This window comes from Hippocampus bargibanti, linkage group LG06, assembly GCF_051943395.1.
Source record: "Hippocampus bargibanti isolate YZ-2025 linkage group LG06, ASM5194339v1, whole genome shotgun sequence".
NCBI classification, from domain to species: Eukaryota; Metazoa; Chordata; class Actinopteri; order Syngnathiformes; family Syngnathidae; genus Hippocampus; species Hippocampus bargibanti.
This window is the reverse complement of record NC_142739.1, coordinates 30244044-30260803: the sequence shown is the minus strand read 5'-3', so window position 1 is coordinate 30260803 and position 16760 is coordinate 30244044. Positions and strand designations below refer to the sequence as shown.

Below are 16760 nucleotides of genomic sequence, written 5' to 3'. Positions count from 1 at the left end.
GCCTCCGACGGGACCAAGCGTTTCACCTCATGAGGCCGCGCCCGACGCCGTCGTCTGGGCAACCGGCCGACGTGCCGGCACGCGAGCCGCTGACCTGATTGCCGCCCCGTTCGACTGGCAGCCAACAAGGTGGCGGAAGGACACGTCGCCGCTTTAAAGGTGAAAGGTCACGTGAACGTCTTTTTTTCTCTAGCACACACACACACACACTCTCTCTCTTGGCAGTCCATCGAAGTCGAGGATGACGTCGCTTCCATTGCTTTGTGGGGTATTGGACAGTGGTTATTGGCGCTGGCGGCGATGCCACTGTAGGTGACTATGAAGCCCGATTCTGGAGCCACAAATCCTGCCACATTCAGGACATGTGAGGCCAGGACCGGGCTGGCGAGGCGGTACTGAAGCAGCACAAAGGTGTCTTTGCTCGTGCCGCACGATCCTCCTCTGGGTGCGCTTGTCTTCAAGTTGTGTCACCCCTTCGTGGCATAAGGAGCGCCACAGTGGCCTGTTCGCTGCAGCAGACTCCAGATCGCTGGGCTTGATGTTGCAGTTCTTTAGAGTCTGTTTAAGCTGGTCTTTGTATCGCAGCTTAGGACCACCAGGGTTCCTCTTCGCTGACAAGAGTTGTCCATAAAGCACCTGTCGAGGCAAGCGGCAGCTAGGCATCCGGATGACATGTCCAACCCACCGAAGTTGCCTCTTTGCCAGTATGGCCTCGATACTGGTGGAGGCAGTGCGTTGAAGGATGTCGGTGTGTGGAACACGATCCTGCCAGGTGATGCCAAGGATTCGTTGGAGGCACCTGATGTGGAATGCATCAAGGCGTCTCACATGGCGTCGATAGACGGTCCAGGCTTCTGCGCCATATAGCAGCGTGGACACACACACTGCTTGGTAGACTGCGACTTTTGTTGGAGTTCTTAAGTGGTTGTTTTCGAACACACGAGTACGCAATCTGCCAAAAGCTTTGGAGGCTTGATGGATGCGGGCCTGGACGTCATCATCAATTAGACAGGAGGGTGTTAGAATGCTGCCGAGGTAGCTGAATTGTTGGACAACCTTGAGGGGTGTGCCACTGAGGGTGAACGCTGGGGTTGGAGAACTCTCTTTTGCCATGACCTCCGTTTTGGTTACATTGATCACGAGACCGAGTGATCGGTAGACGGAGGACATGGTATCAAGGGCATTTTGCATGGCAGCTGGGCTGTGGGCCAGCAGAGCACAATCATCTGCATACTGTAGCTCGTGGATGCCGCTGATCAGGGTCTTGGTCTTGGCCTGTAGGCGTCTGATGTTAAACAGGTTACCATCCAGGCGGAATTGGATTTGTACGCCGCCACCTTCCTGGATGGACTTATGGAAGAGGAGCGTAGCTGCCATCAGGAACAGGTTGAATATAGCAGGGGCCAGTACACAGCCCTGCTTCACCCCGACTTCCACAGGGAACGGGGAAGATTGCTGGCCACCAACAAGTACAGTTGCTTGCATGCCGCTGTGGAACTGTTTTAGGATGCCAAGAAATTTGGAGGGGACGCCAAATTTCTGCAGTATGGTCCAGAGAATGTCACGGTTAACTGTGTCAAATGCCTTTGTAAGGTCAATGAAGGTGATATAGAGGTCCTTATTTTGTTCCTTGCATTTCTCCTGAACTTGGCGCGCAGCGAAGATCATGTCCAGAGTGCTTCGATCCTTCCTGAAGCCGCATTGTGTCTCTGGGAGGATGTCTTCGGTAATGTGCGATGTAAGACGGAACAGCATTACTTTTGCAAGAATCTTGCCAGCAACAGAAAGTAGGGAGATGCCACGGCTGTTGCCACAGACTGACTTGTCCCCCTTCCTTTTGTAAATGGTGACAATGTTGCTGTCTTTCCATTCCTGAGGAAGTGTCCCGTTTTGCCAGATGTTGCAGATGAGGTGGTAAAGCTTCCGTGTCAGGAGATAACCGCCGCTCTTGAAGACCTCAGCTGGAAGTCCATCAGGGCCAGGGCTTTTGTTGTTTTTAAGGCTCCGGATTGCAGAGAGGACCTCTGTGAACTGAGGAGGTTCATCAAGGGAGGGAACTGTTGGAAGCTCTGGGAGGGAGTCAAGGACAGATGTGTCTGAAGGGTTTACTTGGTTGAGCAGGGAGTCAAAGTGCTCTGCCCAGCGCTCAAGTATTAGCTGTTTGTCCTTCAGTAGTACAGAACCATCTGCAGATTTAACTGGGACAATGTGTTGTCTTCGTGGGCCGTGCAGGGATTTTACAGCATCATAGAAGGCGTGTGTGTTGTTGTTGTCTGCATGCCTCTGGATTTCTTGGGCCTTGCTGAGCCACCACTTGTTCTCCATCATCCTCAGCTGTTTCTGTGTTTCACCACGGATGGCCTTGTAGTGAGAGAGGAGAAGTGGAGAATGAGGGTTGGAGAGAAGTGTGGTATGGGCTTTGCGCTTGGCTTCCAGAAGCTCCTGTATGGCAGCTGAGCTGTTATCGAACCAGTCTTGATGACGTTTCTGAGTGAAGCCGATGGTCTCAGAGGCAGCTTGATGAATTGTTGTCCTCAATTTTTTCCACCTGCTTTCAACATCAAGGTCACCGTTACTGGTGTCGTTGTCCAGGCTGGCAAGTCCCTCTGCCAGCTTGTGGCGGTAGCTGGCTGCACATTCTTGAGCTAATCTCGCTATCTAGCTAGCTATCTAGCTAATAATATATATATATATATATATATATATATATATATATATATATATAATATATATATATATATATATATATATATATATATATATATATATATATATATATATGTGTGTGTACCTTGCTACATAGCTATTTGATATCTATTTGCTAACTAGTTAAATAGCTGGCTACCTAACCTAGCTATCTATTTGCTATCTATTAGCTAGCTGGCTAGCTCTCTCGCTGGCTATGTATTAGTTATTTATTGGTGAGCTAATCTAGCTAGCTATCTAGCTAATAATTTTATATATATATATATATATATATATATATATATATATATATATATATATATATATATATATATACCTTGCTACATAGCTATTTGATATTTATTTGCTAACAGCTAAATAGCTGGCTACCTAACCTAGCTATCTATTTGCTGTCTATATGCTATCTATTAGCTAGCTGGCTAGCTCTCTAGCTGGCTATCTATTAATTATTTATAGGCTAGCTAATCTTGCTATCTAGCTGGCTACCTTGCTACATATCTATTTGATATCTATTTGCTAACTAGCTATCTAGCTGGCTACCTAACCTAGCTATCAATTTGCTATCTATATGCTATCTATTAGCCATCTATTAGTTATCCATTAGCCAGCTAGCTAACTTTCTATCTATTTGACTTATTCCAGGTTGAGTGAACGCTGGTGCATGTGGCTGCCGCTGCTCACCCACAGAAAAACAACTTATCCTGTGACTGTAAAGTGTCCTTGAGAATTTTGAAAGGCCCTTATAAATGAAATATATTATTATTATTATTATTATTATTATTATAAAATAATATAACAACAAAAAGACACTCAATCAGGACATTCAATCGGAGGCACTCTCTGCACCCTCTTTGTCATACGAAGCAGTTCTAGATGAAAGAGGAGAGGATCAAAGCATCCTTTTCACCAATGGATCAGGGACGTCACGGTGAAATATGCACATCTGCTACAAGCTGAATGTCGAAAGCAAACACGGAGCTGTATCATCCGTTGACGAAAAAAACACTGTCTCACATCTCCTGTCCCACGTCAGTTCGCGTCAATTCCAAGCCGCGACACTTCCATTTTGATGCCTCTCTTTTGACTGAAAATGTTCCTTTATGAAATCTACTCTGTCGGAAATCTCCAATGGGGTCCAAGTTCCATGTTGTGGCGGCCATTTTGTCTTGACAGCGGCCTGACAAAAAGCCGATGTCGCGCACGTCGGACGGAAATTGGCAAAGCGTGTTGCGATGCGCGGCCTCGTTCGCCCTCTTTTTTTTTTTTGGGGTGACGCCGATGAGGCTTAAAGGCCAGACAGATGGCCTCCGAAGTGGCAAAGCGTGTCAACACCAATCTCTCCCGTTGAGCCTCCAGCCACTTGATCAGTTTATCGTCAGCGCCAACCTGCTCAATTAACCTAATTAGGAGCGCTTGTTGCGCTCGCCTTCGCCTCCGATCACCGAGAAACCCCCCCTCCCCCTCCCGCCGTCCTCCATCTGGACTACGCGTGTTTGCGGTAATCCGCGGCGCGCCAGGTGGCGGCTATTTAAGTCGCGCCATCGCTTGTAAACGGAAAAGTGTACCTGAAAAAAGCGCCGGCGGAAGCCAGTGGCGAGCGTTTCAAGTTGGCCATTTTGACACATTGTCGTCGCTTCTTGACAAAATAGGAACCATTTCGTACTAATCCTAAACTCAGCTCTTAATCTTTTGATTTTACATAACGCACGACAAATTAATCAATAACTACTTTTCACATTTCAACGACAACTACTCTCAAGGACACTACATTCACAGGATATTTTATTTTCTGTGGGTGAGCAGCGGCAGCCATTCACCTGTATCATGGAAAACAACCTGTCTTGACCAAACCTAGTACTTTTTCTTGCATGATTACCCCACGCTCCTCCCCGTAAACATTAATCTTGCAATCTTGGCCCCGAGCCGCCAACTGTTTCGACTTTCCTCGTGTTATTTGTTTATTTATGTCGCCTGACGGCCCAAAAGCATCCCCTCTTCCCCCCCCCCCCCCCCCCCCCCCCCCCCCCCCCCCCCCCCCCAAAAAAAAAAAAAAAAAAAAAAAAAATGCCTTTGTAAGGTCAATGAAGGTGATATAGAGGTCCTTATTTTGTTCCTTGCATTTCTCCTGAACTTGGCGCGCAGCGAAGATCATGTCCAGAGTGCTTCGATCCTTCCTGAAGCCGCATTGTGTCTCTGGGAGGATGTCTTCGGTAATGTGCGATGTAAGACGGAACAGCATTACTTTTGCAAGAATCTTGCCAGCAACAGAAAGTAGGGAGATGCCACGGCTGTTGCCACAGACTGACTTGTCCCCCTTCCTTTTGTAAATGGTGACAATGTTGCTGTCTTTCCATTCCTGAGGAAGTGTCCCGTTTTGCCAGATGTTGCAGATGAGGTGGTAAAGCTTCCGTGTCAGGAGATAACCGCCGCTCTTGAAGACCTCAGCTGGAAGTCCATCAGGGCCAGGGCTTTTGTTGTTTTTAAGGCTCCGGATTGCAGAGAGGACCTCTGTGAACTGAGGAGGTTCATCAAGGGAGGGAACTGTTGGAAGCTCTGGGAGGGAGTCAAGGACAGATGTGTCTGAAGGGTTTACTTGGTTGAGCAGGGAGTCAAAGTGCTCTGCCCAGCGCTCAAGTATTAGCTGTTTGTCCTTCAGTAGTACAGAACCATCTGCAGATTTAACTGGGACAATGTGTTGTCTTCGTGGGCCGTGCAGGGATTTTACAGCATCATAGAAGGCGTGTGTGTTGTTGTTGTCTGCATGCCTCTGGATTTCTTGGGCCTTGCTGAGCCACCACTTGTTCTCCATCATCCTCAGCTGTTTCTGTGTTTCACCACGGATGGCCTTGTAGTGAGAGAGGAGAAGTGGAGAATGAGGGTTGGAGAGAAGTGTGGTATGGGCTTTGCGCTTGGCTTCCAGAAGCTCCTGTATGGCAGCTGAGCTGTTATCGAACCAGTCTTGATGACGTTTCTGAGTGAAGCCGATGGTCTCAGAGGCAGCTTGATGAATTGTTGTCCTCAATTTTTTCCACCTGCTTTCAACATCAAGGTCACCGTTACTGGTGTCGTTGTCCAGGCTGGCAAGTCCCTCTGCCAGCTTGTGGCGGTAGCTGGCTGCACATTCTGGGGACTCCAGGGCCCTGGTGTTAAGACGCCTTTGGGGCTGCTGTTTCTTATGAGGAGGTCGAATTCTCAGCTTGAGCCTGGACTTGATCAGTCGATGATCAGTCCAGCATTCAGCCCCACGCATGGCCCGCGTGATGCAGACATCATTTTGGTCTCGTTGCCTTGTGATGATGTAGTCCAGTAAGTGCCAATGTTTGGACCTGGGGTGCATCCATGATGTGATGTATTTCTTTTTCAGCTGAAAGATGGTGTTAGTTACAATCAACTGATGCTCAGAGCACAGAGTGAGGAGTCGGAGGCCATTGCTGTTTATTTTCCCCGTCCCGTGCCTTCCGATTACTTGTTTCCAGAGCCTGGCATCAGTACCTACTCGGGCATTGAAGTCACCCATCAGAACAAGTTTATCAGAGGCAGGGATTTTGGATATGGTAGCATCCAGGGACTCGTAGAAGGCATCTTTGGTGTTATCGTCAGCATCCAAGGTGGGAGCATAGGCGCTGATTAAAGTTGCGAAGCGACCTTTTACCAGGGGAATACGCCAGGTCATAAGCCGTTCACTGATGCCTTGGGGGGACTCGGGGATGTTACTGAGTAAGCTGCTTTTCACAGCAAAGCCAACTCCATGGAGTCTTCGCTCATTCTCTGGGAGACCCTTCCAGAAGAAGGTGTAACCTTCACCAACTTCTGTGAGTGAATCCTCGCCTGAGAACCGAGTCTCACTGAGTGCGCCAATATCGATGTTGTACCTCCTTAGCTCATGTGCGATGAGGGCAGTTCGTCTTCGAGGTCTCTCCATCCCGTCTCGAGCATCGAGGAGGGTGCGAACATTCCAGGAAGCCAGGTTCATAGTCATGGGTTTGATTATATTTCGTTTTCGACCGCAGAGGGGGGATGCCTTGGTGGCTGCGGTGGGCCACCCAGGTGTGGTGGAACAAGCAATGTTTAGGTCACCTTTTCTAGACCCTTCCCCTATAAGGGGTGAGCAGTGCGGACCCTGAACAGGGCTGCTCAGACGCACAGGATGCTGCCGAAGGATAATGTTGCTCCATCCCATCTTCGCAACGACCATCAATCCTGTACCGCCGCTGTGTAGGATTCAAGCTAGAAGCTTCCAGTCACATCCATGACCTGCCCCCGTCACTTTATCCTATCGCCAGTGGACTTATATGGTGGAAGCTGAAACCTGCGCTACTAGTGGATTTAGTGTGAGGGACGGGGCGCGCAATTCCTTCCCCCACATACTTGGCCGCACTCACTGTATTCCAGTGGCAAGAGTGAAGACTCGAGACGACCTTCAGGTGAGTGCGGTTGCAAGGGGCTGCCGGTGGTCCGATCTGTTGGACTCCGCCTACGCCTACCCCTGGGTGCGGATTTGGGATCACTCTTTGTCTGGCCTCTACCCTCCGACCTGTTCGGCTTGGGTGACCCTGCCAGGAGTACAAGACTCCAGCCGACATAGCTCTCGGGGTCACGGAGACGCGCAAAGTGCCTCACCACGTTAAGGTGGTGATCCCAGTCGAGGCACACACACACACACACACACACACACACACATACACACTAACCTCTTCCACGACCGCCTCCACTTGAATCTGAAAACTTTTTTTCTGCAGACAGTACGCTTTTTTTTAGTTCCGACTGAAAGAGGAACGAATCCAAGTGTCTTTTCACCAGTGGATCGGATACATCATGCTGAAAAATGTTTGAATTGAGTACATTTCACTGGCCGTTTTTTGGTTCAGTGTGTATTTAGTTGGAACCAGCTTGGGAGAATTATAGGAGTAAGCCAAAATTTGAGGGGAAAAATCATTTATTGTGTCGTGTAGTGTTTTTGTATTTTTATTTTAACAGCTGCGGCATTTTGTGAAAGCGTGATACCAATAAAGTTGGGATTGGATTAGACACCAAAGCGTCCATCAAACATGGAGCAATCATTTGAGTTCTGCTTCCCTCTAGTGGCCAAAAGCCGCATCACGTTTTTGATGCACTCCTGTCGCAGCCTGGAGGTTTAATTGTTGTAGTTTAATCTTCGCCCTGTGACCCGGTGAAGCCCCCTCGTATCCCCCGTGGAAGTGAAAGAAAACAATGTGGAACGAGTGAGTGAGTTTACGAAAAATATTTCAGATACATACTGTCACAAACCGCGGTCACTTATGTCAGTGTTAACGTCATTTGCCGAAAAAAAAAACGGCGCCATTTTAAAAACGTTTATGCTAATCTTTATCCATTGAAGTTTATTTAACGGCTAATCTTTCTAATAATAATAATAATAATACATTTCATTTATATTATATTTATATTAGCCAGTTAGACGTTCATGTAGTCGCGGGGGGCACACTTAAATGCTCCTCCATGAAGCAGCGTCAACTACTGTTAACCCGTGTAGTCTCTTGTTGCCATTTATACAATAGAAAATTAGTTTGGTGTACTGTTTTAATACTTTTAGCTTTCGTGCGACATGTTGGGGTCGCCACCTCCATTGTAATTATTCACTTTGTCTGTCTCAAAACGCAAAAAAAATCCCAATGAGTTTGAGAAACAAAACACCGCTCCTGACGTGGCCATTTTGTTTTTTGTTGTTGTTGTTTTGACTTCAAGATGGCACTGTGAAAATGGCTGCCTTTCCAGCAACTCTTGTATTTTGTTTTTCTATTTCTTCCTTTCATTTCCTCTTTCTTTTAGAACTGCTTCTGTGAAATGTAAATGTGTCCACTGTGAGACTTATATAGGCTAATCCAGTCCAAAAAAAACATTAAAAAAATACCAGTAAGCCTCATGTCGGAAATTGTTGTTTAAGTACATGTAAGTCTCAGTTAAAATCGCAGGAGGGACCTGTAGCTAGCAGGCCATTTCTTCTTCTTATTTATCTTTGTAATGTTTTTTTTTCAGTACATTTTTGTGTCATTTTCACCATTATACCTTCTTAAAACTTTTCAACAATAACTTTTGTCATTATTGGGATTTTTCGATGATCCTATGTGGATTAAATAGAGTACTAAATAGGTTCAAATGGAGTATAAATTTGAGAATAATATAATTATATAAACAGAAGCTATCTATCTATCTATCTATCTATCTATCTATCTATCTATCTATCTAGCTGGCTAGCTAGCTCTCTATATGCTACCTAGCTCGCTAGCTATTAGCTATCTATTAGTGTCCTCAATACTTCATGAATGGCAGTGAATGCGTTGTTTAGCTTGCTAGCTAGCTATTTATAATAATAATACATTTGATTTTTAAGCGCCTTTCAAAACTCTCAAGGTCACTTTACAGTCACAGGATATGTACTTCTGTGGGTGACCAGAGGCAGCCACACGCGCCAGCATGGAATAAATTCTTTAATCGATTTCAAACATGTATGCTTTCCTCTTCAGAACTATTTGAATCATATTCATAACTGGATGAGTAACAAGAAAGCATCTTCTCCCAATCTGAAGCCATTGTTTTGATTCTCCAGCAAGGCAAGACTTCTTGGGGTGACACTACGAACAAGAGCAGATTTTGGACACTATAAGTCATTTTTATTTGTGATTTGCATTTGACTAAAAATATCATACTGCATGTTTTGGATATTTTAGATGCTATAAAAAGTTTTTGTGATGTCAGTTAGGAAACAAAAAAGTGATGTCGCATGTCCTTTAAAATGTAATGTATTATTATTATTATCAAGGGCAGCCGACGACGAGCCCCCAGCACGCTTTGGAGGAGCCGAGACCCCGTCAGGCTTGCAGTGTCATTCGGGAACCAGGAATGTGAGCTACTCTTGATCTCATGTGCTTTTTTTTTGGGGGGGGGGGCTTAAAAAGGTTCAAGTCATTATTCTCCTGCTGCTATTCAAACCAGGTCCTGTCGGCTCATTGTTATTCAGGCCCAGTGAGGGAAAGCAAGTGAGGCTTTGGAGGCCCATCGCGATCCGCTGGGAAGCTTCATAGGCGGACCTGGTGTGGAGCGAGGAGGGGGTGGGGGACCTCCTGGACACCTTTTTTTTTCTTTCTGCATCCATAAAGGCATGTCGCTAATCGGCTCAGTAATGAGGAGAGGTACTGAGCGGCACCAAATATCTGACCTCCATTCTTGTGTGTAGGCGAGGGAGAAAGAGAGAGAGAGAGAAAGGGCGAGCGAGCATGTGAAAAAGGGGTGGAGGGGAGTTGAGATTTAATGGCCCGCCTGCTGGAACAACCCCCCCCCCCCTCCCGCCACCACTTACTAAAAGCCACCGCGACGCATGAAAAGAGAGACTCATCCGGAACTCTCGCTGACTCGCTTCTTCCGACAAGGAGATGAGAACAAGGTAACTCCTTTTTTTTGATATATAAATACTGTATGTACCCCCCCCCCTCTTCGCCGCCCCCCTCACGTTCCAAGTAGTGTGCGTTCCACTTGCCGCACACATCAACAGGCTGCAAAAGGCCAGGCAAACATTTACCATCCGTAACAATGACGAGACCATTTTGTGTGTGTGTGTGTGTGTTTGTGCGTGTGTTTTGAGGGTCTTGAAGTGAGTTGGGGTCTGCCACTGAGCTGTTTTGTCGCCGCTCCGCTCAATGGCGTGGCGGTGGGAATTTATTTTGGCACACCTGAACTGTCCTTTTTGTTCTTTTATATCGCCATTGTTGGTTCTTAACCCGTCAACCGCATTGGATTTTTTTAACTTATTTTTTAATTTAAAAAAAATAATTAAATTACATTATTTTTTAATTAATTAAAATTAATTATTTTTATATTATACTACTTTTGAGAGAGGTGGAAAAAAATAACTAAATTAACTCATTGACTGCCAGACGATGTGCAAAAATGTCACCACTCCAGTGCCAAGGTTTTTGTCATTGTCACTCCAATTCCAGGAGCCACAGAATATTGAGTTTTAATAATAATAATAATAATAATAATACGTTTCATTTATAAGCGAGTCTATTTTTTGCTTTTTTGAATGTTGCTGTGCCGATGACCATTTTGTGTTTGGGAGCCTTTTACTGAGCGAGTTGCTTGTTCTGTAGCCACAAAGGGACATAAGTCTTCTTGTGCCGGTCCCAAGCCCGGATAAATACAGAGGGTTGTGTGGGGAAGGGCATCCGACGTAAAAGCTTGGCCAAAACAAACATGCGGATTAAACCTCTCAAGATGGAGGACACTGATTTGCTGTGGCGACCCCGTCAAGGGAAAAGCCCAAAGGAAAAGAAGAAGATTTATAAGCGCCTTTCAAAACTCTCAAGGTCACTTTACAGTCACAGGATCGGTTTTTCTGTGGGTGAGCAGCGGCAGCCACATGCGCCAGCGTTCACTCAACCCGTAAGTAACTCAAATAGATAGAGAGCGAGCCAGCTACCTATTAGATACCCAACAGATAGCTAGCCAATAGACAGCTAATAGATACCCAGCCAACCAGCTAGCTCGCTAATAGATAGGACGACATAAACATTCAATACAGCGTTAGAAAACCTACACTCTCTTCTTTCATCAAGAAGAGTTAATTCCTAAATGATATGAGTCTGGAGTTATCTGAGCTTGATATGAAAGCGGCTGTCCAAAATACAATTCAAACATCCATTTTGGTTTATATAGCGCTTGAACAACAGCTGAAGCTGGAACAAAGCGCTAACAAGGAGAAAAGGGGAAATGCTGAAGAGAAAAAAAAAACATAGCCAGAGGTCTGGCCAGGGCTTTATCGGCACCTCAGCAAGAGAAAAAAAAACAAACCCGAACAAATTCGGGAATGGCGCTCAATGTCATATTTTCAATTCCCAAATAAATTTGGGAATGAGCTAAAATGGTTTCAATGCTAAAATTGCTAAAATGTACATTTGTGTGTGTGTGTGTTTGGATTTTTTTGTACTACATTTTCTCCGTTTGGTTCACAGGAAAAATGTTTTTTTTGGGGGGGGGGGGGCGGCAGATAGATGTCTTGAGTGCATTTAAATGCATCAGTTTGTGCCCCCCCCCCATGCACATTTAAGAGGCTGAAGCAGATGAATGCATCTTCTGTCAGCTCCCAACCACCTGCGGACTTTCCCCTCTTTCACGCGTAAAAACACTCCCAACTCCCACAGATGAAAATCTCTCCACATCTTCTCCATTTTAAATTTTGGAAGGGTGGGGGGGGGGGGGGGGGTTTGCAGATCCCCCAACACACACACACACACACACACACACGTGACTCTAATGAGCAACAGTCTGGAATTGTTTTCTTTGTGCCATGTCGCACCATCAATGTTTTGCCTGTAATCTCACCCGCAGAATAACCCCCACTTTTATTGTTTGCATGTTAAAAAAAAAAACAAAATGGCCGCCCTCCTGCCATTGTGTCGCCCTGTTTTGACACCTGTGAGTGGGCGCCGCCTACGCCACCCGATCCCGCTTATCTTGCGGAATATTTGGCTTGTCCCGATAGCGCCGGAATTGGTCCCAAGGCGTCTATCCGGGTGAAAATATCTGCTTTTCGTCAAGGGCATGTGCGACTATATTGACGTGAAGGTCGCTGCGACCTCCAAACATCCTCCGCCGCCATTTTTAGTTGTATTTTTAATCGCATGCGTGGACTAATTAGTTGCAATCATCTCGTACCTTTGAATACATTTGCTAAATTAATATACAGTGACACCTCAGCTTACAAAATTAATTGCTTCCCAGAAAGTGTGTGTGTGTAAGGCGAAAAGTTCATCTTCCAAACATTTATTTCCCACAAGTAACCATTAAAATGAGAATAATCCGTTTCCAGGTCCCCATAAAACATAATTTTCTATGGAATATGCCTTAAAACTACACACAATATACCTTATTTTATGTATATAATAAATGTGCTATTGGATTGTAATTAAAGAAATAAACTGTACTATATAATAAAGTTGTTTTATTTACCTTTGTGATGGTAGATGTTAATGGATTGTAGCAATGCAAGGCTACCTAGCTAGCTATCTATCTGGCTACCTAGCGAGCTGGCTCTTTGCTGTAGAATATCTATCTAACTAGCTAGCTCGCTATTTATTCGCTAGCCAGCTAACTTTCTATCTATTTGAGTTATTCCCGGTTGAGTGAACGCTGGCGCATGTGGCCGCCGCTGGTCACCCACAGAAAACCTGATCCTGTGACTGTAAAGTGACCTTGAGAGTTTAGAAAGGCGCTTGTAATTGAAATGTATTATAATTATTATTATTTGGACGCTAAGTCACACAAACGCATACCTCGTTGGTGTTTTTTGATGATCTCCTTCTTCTGATCGACCATCATTTTCTTTAATGTCTTCTTCGGCTTAACACTAGCCTGTGGTGGGGTCTTTTTCGCTCCCATAATAGCAAAAGTACTCCACTCGATAACGAACCATGTCTGCACTCAAAGAAAGTGCTTGTGGAAAACTAGTCTGCCAGCCACCGTGGCGCTCTGTGAGACTATATGCTCGCGAATTTAATGTTTGTGAGGCAAAACGTTTGTTAGCTAAAGCGTTCGTAAGCCGAGGTATCACTGTATCTCTCTTCACCTGTCAATCAGAGCATCCTGACCGAGGAAGAGCGACACTCGTTGGTAACGAACGACAGACCTGGAAAAACGACGCCGCAGAGAGACGCCCAAAATGTCCCGAACGGACGAGGTCAACAAGATGACGGAAAATGTTTATAAGGTACGGACGTTCCGTTTGGCAAATGCCGGCGGTTGGTTGACAGCTTCGAAATGTTTTCCAACAGGGTATTCTGGACCACTTTAACCCCAGTTTGAAGAATTTTGTCACCATGGGAAAACACTACGAGAAAGCCCTCACAGGTTTGTCCCCTTTGCCAAAATTCTGCAGTACGTTAAAATCCGTTGGCGGGCGACACTTGAACTGCTTAAATTAGGACCAAACTCACCCGAAATAGTTGAAAATCCACATTCTCATAAAAATCATTGAAAGAAATAATTTACTCGTCATGGTGAAGTAATAATAATTTTTAAAAAATAATTGAATAATAATAATTACATAATTACAAAAATATTAAAACTAATTAAAAAAAATAATGAAATAATTAAAAAGAGTTATAATTAAATAATTAAAAATAATGAAATAATAATTAAAATTATTATATTTTGTACATCCGCCCTCATTTCAAGCTCAGATAACTCCAGACCCATGTCACTTAGGAATTAACTATTTTTTTTCTGATGAAAGAAGATAGACTAAGGTTTCTTACGCTGCATTGAATGTTTATGTAGTCCTAAAAGTCAATATTCTGTGGGTCCTGAAATTTCAAGGATAATGACAAAAACCCTGGCACTGACTACACACATTTTTGCACAACGTCTGGCAGTCAATGAGTTCAATGCAAATTGTATTGAAGCACAGCAATTTTATGGAAATGACGTTGAGTTTGTCCATATATTTCCGAGTTAGCTTAGCAAAACGTAGCTCATCGTGGATCGTGGCCAAAGACTTGCGTGAACCTTTCCCAACATGCTCCATTTTGCTCAGGGGTGACGGTGGCAGCCAAGGGCTACTTTGACGCTCTGGTCAAGCTGGGAGAACTGGCCAGCGACAGCCAAGGCTCCAAGGAGCTAGGTAAGTGCATGCGCAAAATTAAAAAAGAAAGAATATTTCATCCAATAGGATTTCGGGTGTGGGGAAATAGTCCGTGGGACTCTGGGAGATGAAGACACCAAGAGGAAATGTAGCTAGCAAGGAAACACGGGGAATTGGGGGAGAGAGTGGACTCATTGTTGGGAGATTAACAACACCACATGATCTCATTGTGATGCTGAAAAGAGCGGGCGGGGGCCAACAGGGGGGCAAAAAGGGTAAGATGCCAACCAACCGCATACTATTGCGCTGTGTGGCCCATCCGGAGAGAACGCTTGTCAACTGGGACCTGGGTGCTAGCTCCTCAAACATCTTTCGCAAATAAATTCAGACCGCCAAAATCACGACATGAGGAACTCGATAGAGAGAGGGGAAAATAAAACTGGCAACATGGTAAAACCAAATTAAGTCCTGGACAAATATCTTGTCAACCATCGAAGCTGTTTACTCATTGACTGCCAAAATGTGTCCACTCCAGTGCCAGGGTTTTTGTCATTGTCACTTGAATTGCAGGACCCACAGAATATTGACTTTTAGGACGACATAAACATTCAATGCAGCGTAAGAAACCTTAGTCTGTCTTCTTTCATCAGAAAAAAAGAGTTCATTCCTAAGTGATATGGGTCTGGAGTTATCTGAACTTGAAATGTGGGCAGATGTCCAAAATACAATGCAATACTTACCTATTGGTTTCTATAGCGCTTTAAAAACAGCTGAAACTGGAGCAAAGCGCTAACATGGACAAAAGATGAAATGCCCCTTGTGGAAGGGGGAAAAAACATTGCAAGAGGTCTGACCAACACTTTATCAGCACCCCTGGCAATAAAAAAAAATCAAAATTTCCTTTTCTCCAAAATATCATGCAATACATACATACATATTGGTTTATATCGCGCTTTAAAAACAGCTGAAACTGGAGCAAAGCGCTAACATAGAAAAAGGGAAATGCTACCACCTTGTGGAAAAGATAAAAAAAATTGCCAGAGGCCATGTCCAGCGCTTTATCAGCACCCAAGCATGAAAAAACCAAAACTCGAACAAATTCGGGAATGGTGTTCTGCATCATATTTTTAATTCCCGAATAAATTTGTGAATGGCGGTGATTGAATTAAGATGCTTTTCATTGTTTTGTCACAATACAGTAATCCCCCGTTTTTTGCTGTTAAATGGGACCAGGACCACCTGCGAAAAACGGGGCATTACTGTACATTATTTGATTCCATACTACAGACGCCCCCCTACTTATGAACATTCGAGTTATGAACAACGGTAAATACAAACATTTTTGTCCTAACATATGTAATATTCTCTCCAGTTGTACATGTACGTATCATTATAGAGTATATATTTTATGAAATGCTTATTTTTCGGTACAAACCAATACATCTTATTTGTACAAGCCTTAAACCTACTTCTATAAACCTTAAACGTACTTATACAAGCCTTCAACATACATTCCATCCAAAATATAACACTGAAGCAACTTACGAACAAATTCAACTGACAAACGAATGTATCTCGTTCGTAAGTTGGAGGCACTGCCCTAGTTACGAATATTCGAGTTACAAACAACGGTAAATACGAACATGTATGTAGTATTCTCTCCAGTTGTACATGAAATGTATCTTTATAGAGCATATATTTTATTAAATGTTTATTTTTCAGTATAAACCAATGCAGGTTACTTCTACAAGCCTTAAACATACTTATATAAGTCTTAAACATACATTCCATACAAAATATAGCACTGAAGCAACAAATTCAACTTACGAACGACCGTTGGGAACATATCTCGTTCGTAGGTTGGGGAGCATCTCCAGTATATTCTGTTCCATTGTCTTGCCTGTGACCCCCTTTGCGCAGGAGACACATTGTTTCAGATGGCCGAGGTCCACCGACAGATCCAGGTGCAGCTGGAAGACGTGGTAAGGCTGAGAAGGGAGTGGGGGAGGGGAGAGAAAACCCCCACAGAATCCGCGTCGACATCAAGTTGTGAGACGCCAATGAACTTTTTATGTGTGTTTCTTTTGGGCCGTTTCTTCAACAGCTCAAATTGTTTCATTCCGAGTTGCTGGCCCAACTGGAACAGAAACTGGAACTGGACATCAAATACCTCACGGTAAGTTAATGGGTGGTCATCATTCATTTAACTTGTCATTTGGACACAATTTCATGTCATTTTTCTTCCTTCTAAGTTGACCCAGTAAAAAAATCCTAATTGGCCCAAAGCTGTGCATCAACTTGGTAGTTCGTCTTTATTTATTGCGTGACAGTCAAATGGCAACGATATTCCTCCCAAATCAAAAACGGTGCTGGCACATTTGTGCTATTGGAAAGGCGCAACCACTCAGCACAGTGTCCTCCTTGATGAATGTGACCCAAA

The 16760-nt window shown here is 44.5% G+C and overlaps 1 protein-coding gene across 1 annotated transcript in view; it reads left to right on the top strand.

Moving 5' to 3' along the window:
- The window catches only part of LOC148897226 (BAR/IMD domain-containing adapter protein 2), a 37735-nt gene that overhangs the window by 2633 nt on the left and 18342 nt on the right, over window positions 1-16760 (top strand). The window contains exons 2-10 of the mRNA XM_088998004.1: window positions 19-159; window positions 9506-9587; window positions 9704-9842; window positions 9920-10126; window positions 13318-13447; window positions 13512-13587; window positions 14273-14359; window positions 16241-16302; window positions 16425-16496. Coding sequence (XP_088854130.1) covers window positions 13400-13447; window positions 13512-13587; window positions 14273-14359; window positions 16241-16302; window positions 16425-16496 — 345 coding nt within the window. The 5' untranslated portion in view covers window positions 19-159; window positions 9506-9587; window positions 9704-9842; window positions 9920-10126; window positions 13318-13399. The remainder of the gene's footprint in view (window positions 1-18; window positions 160-9505; window positions 9588-9703; window positions 9843-9919; window positions 10127-13317; window positions 13448-13511; window positions 13588-14272; window positions 14360-16240; window positions 16303-16424; window positions 16497-16760) is intronic.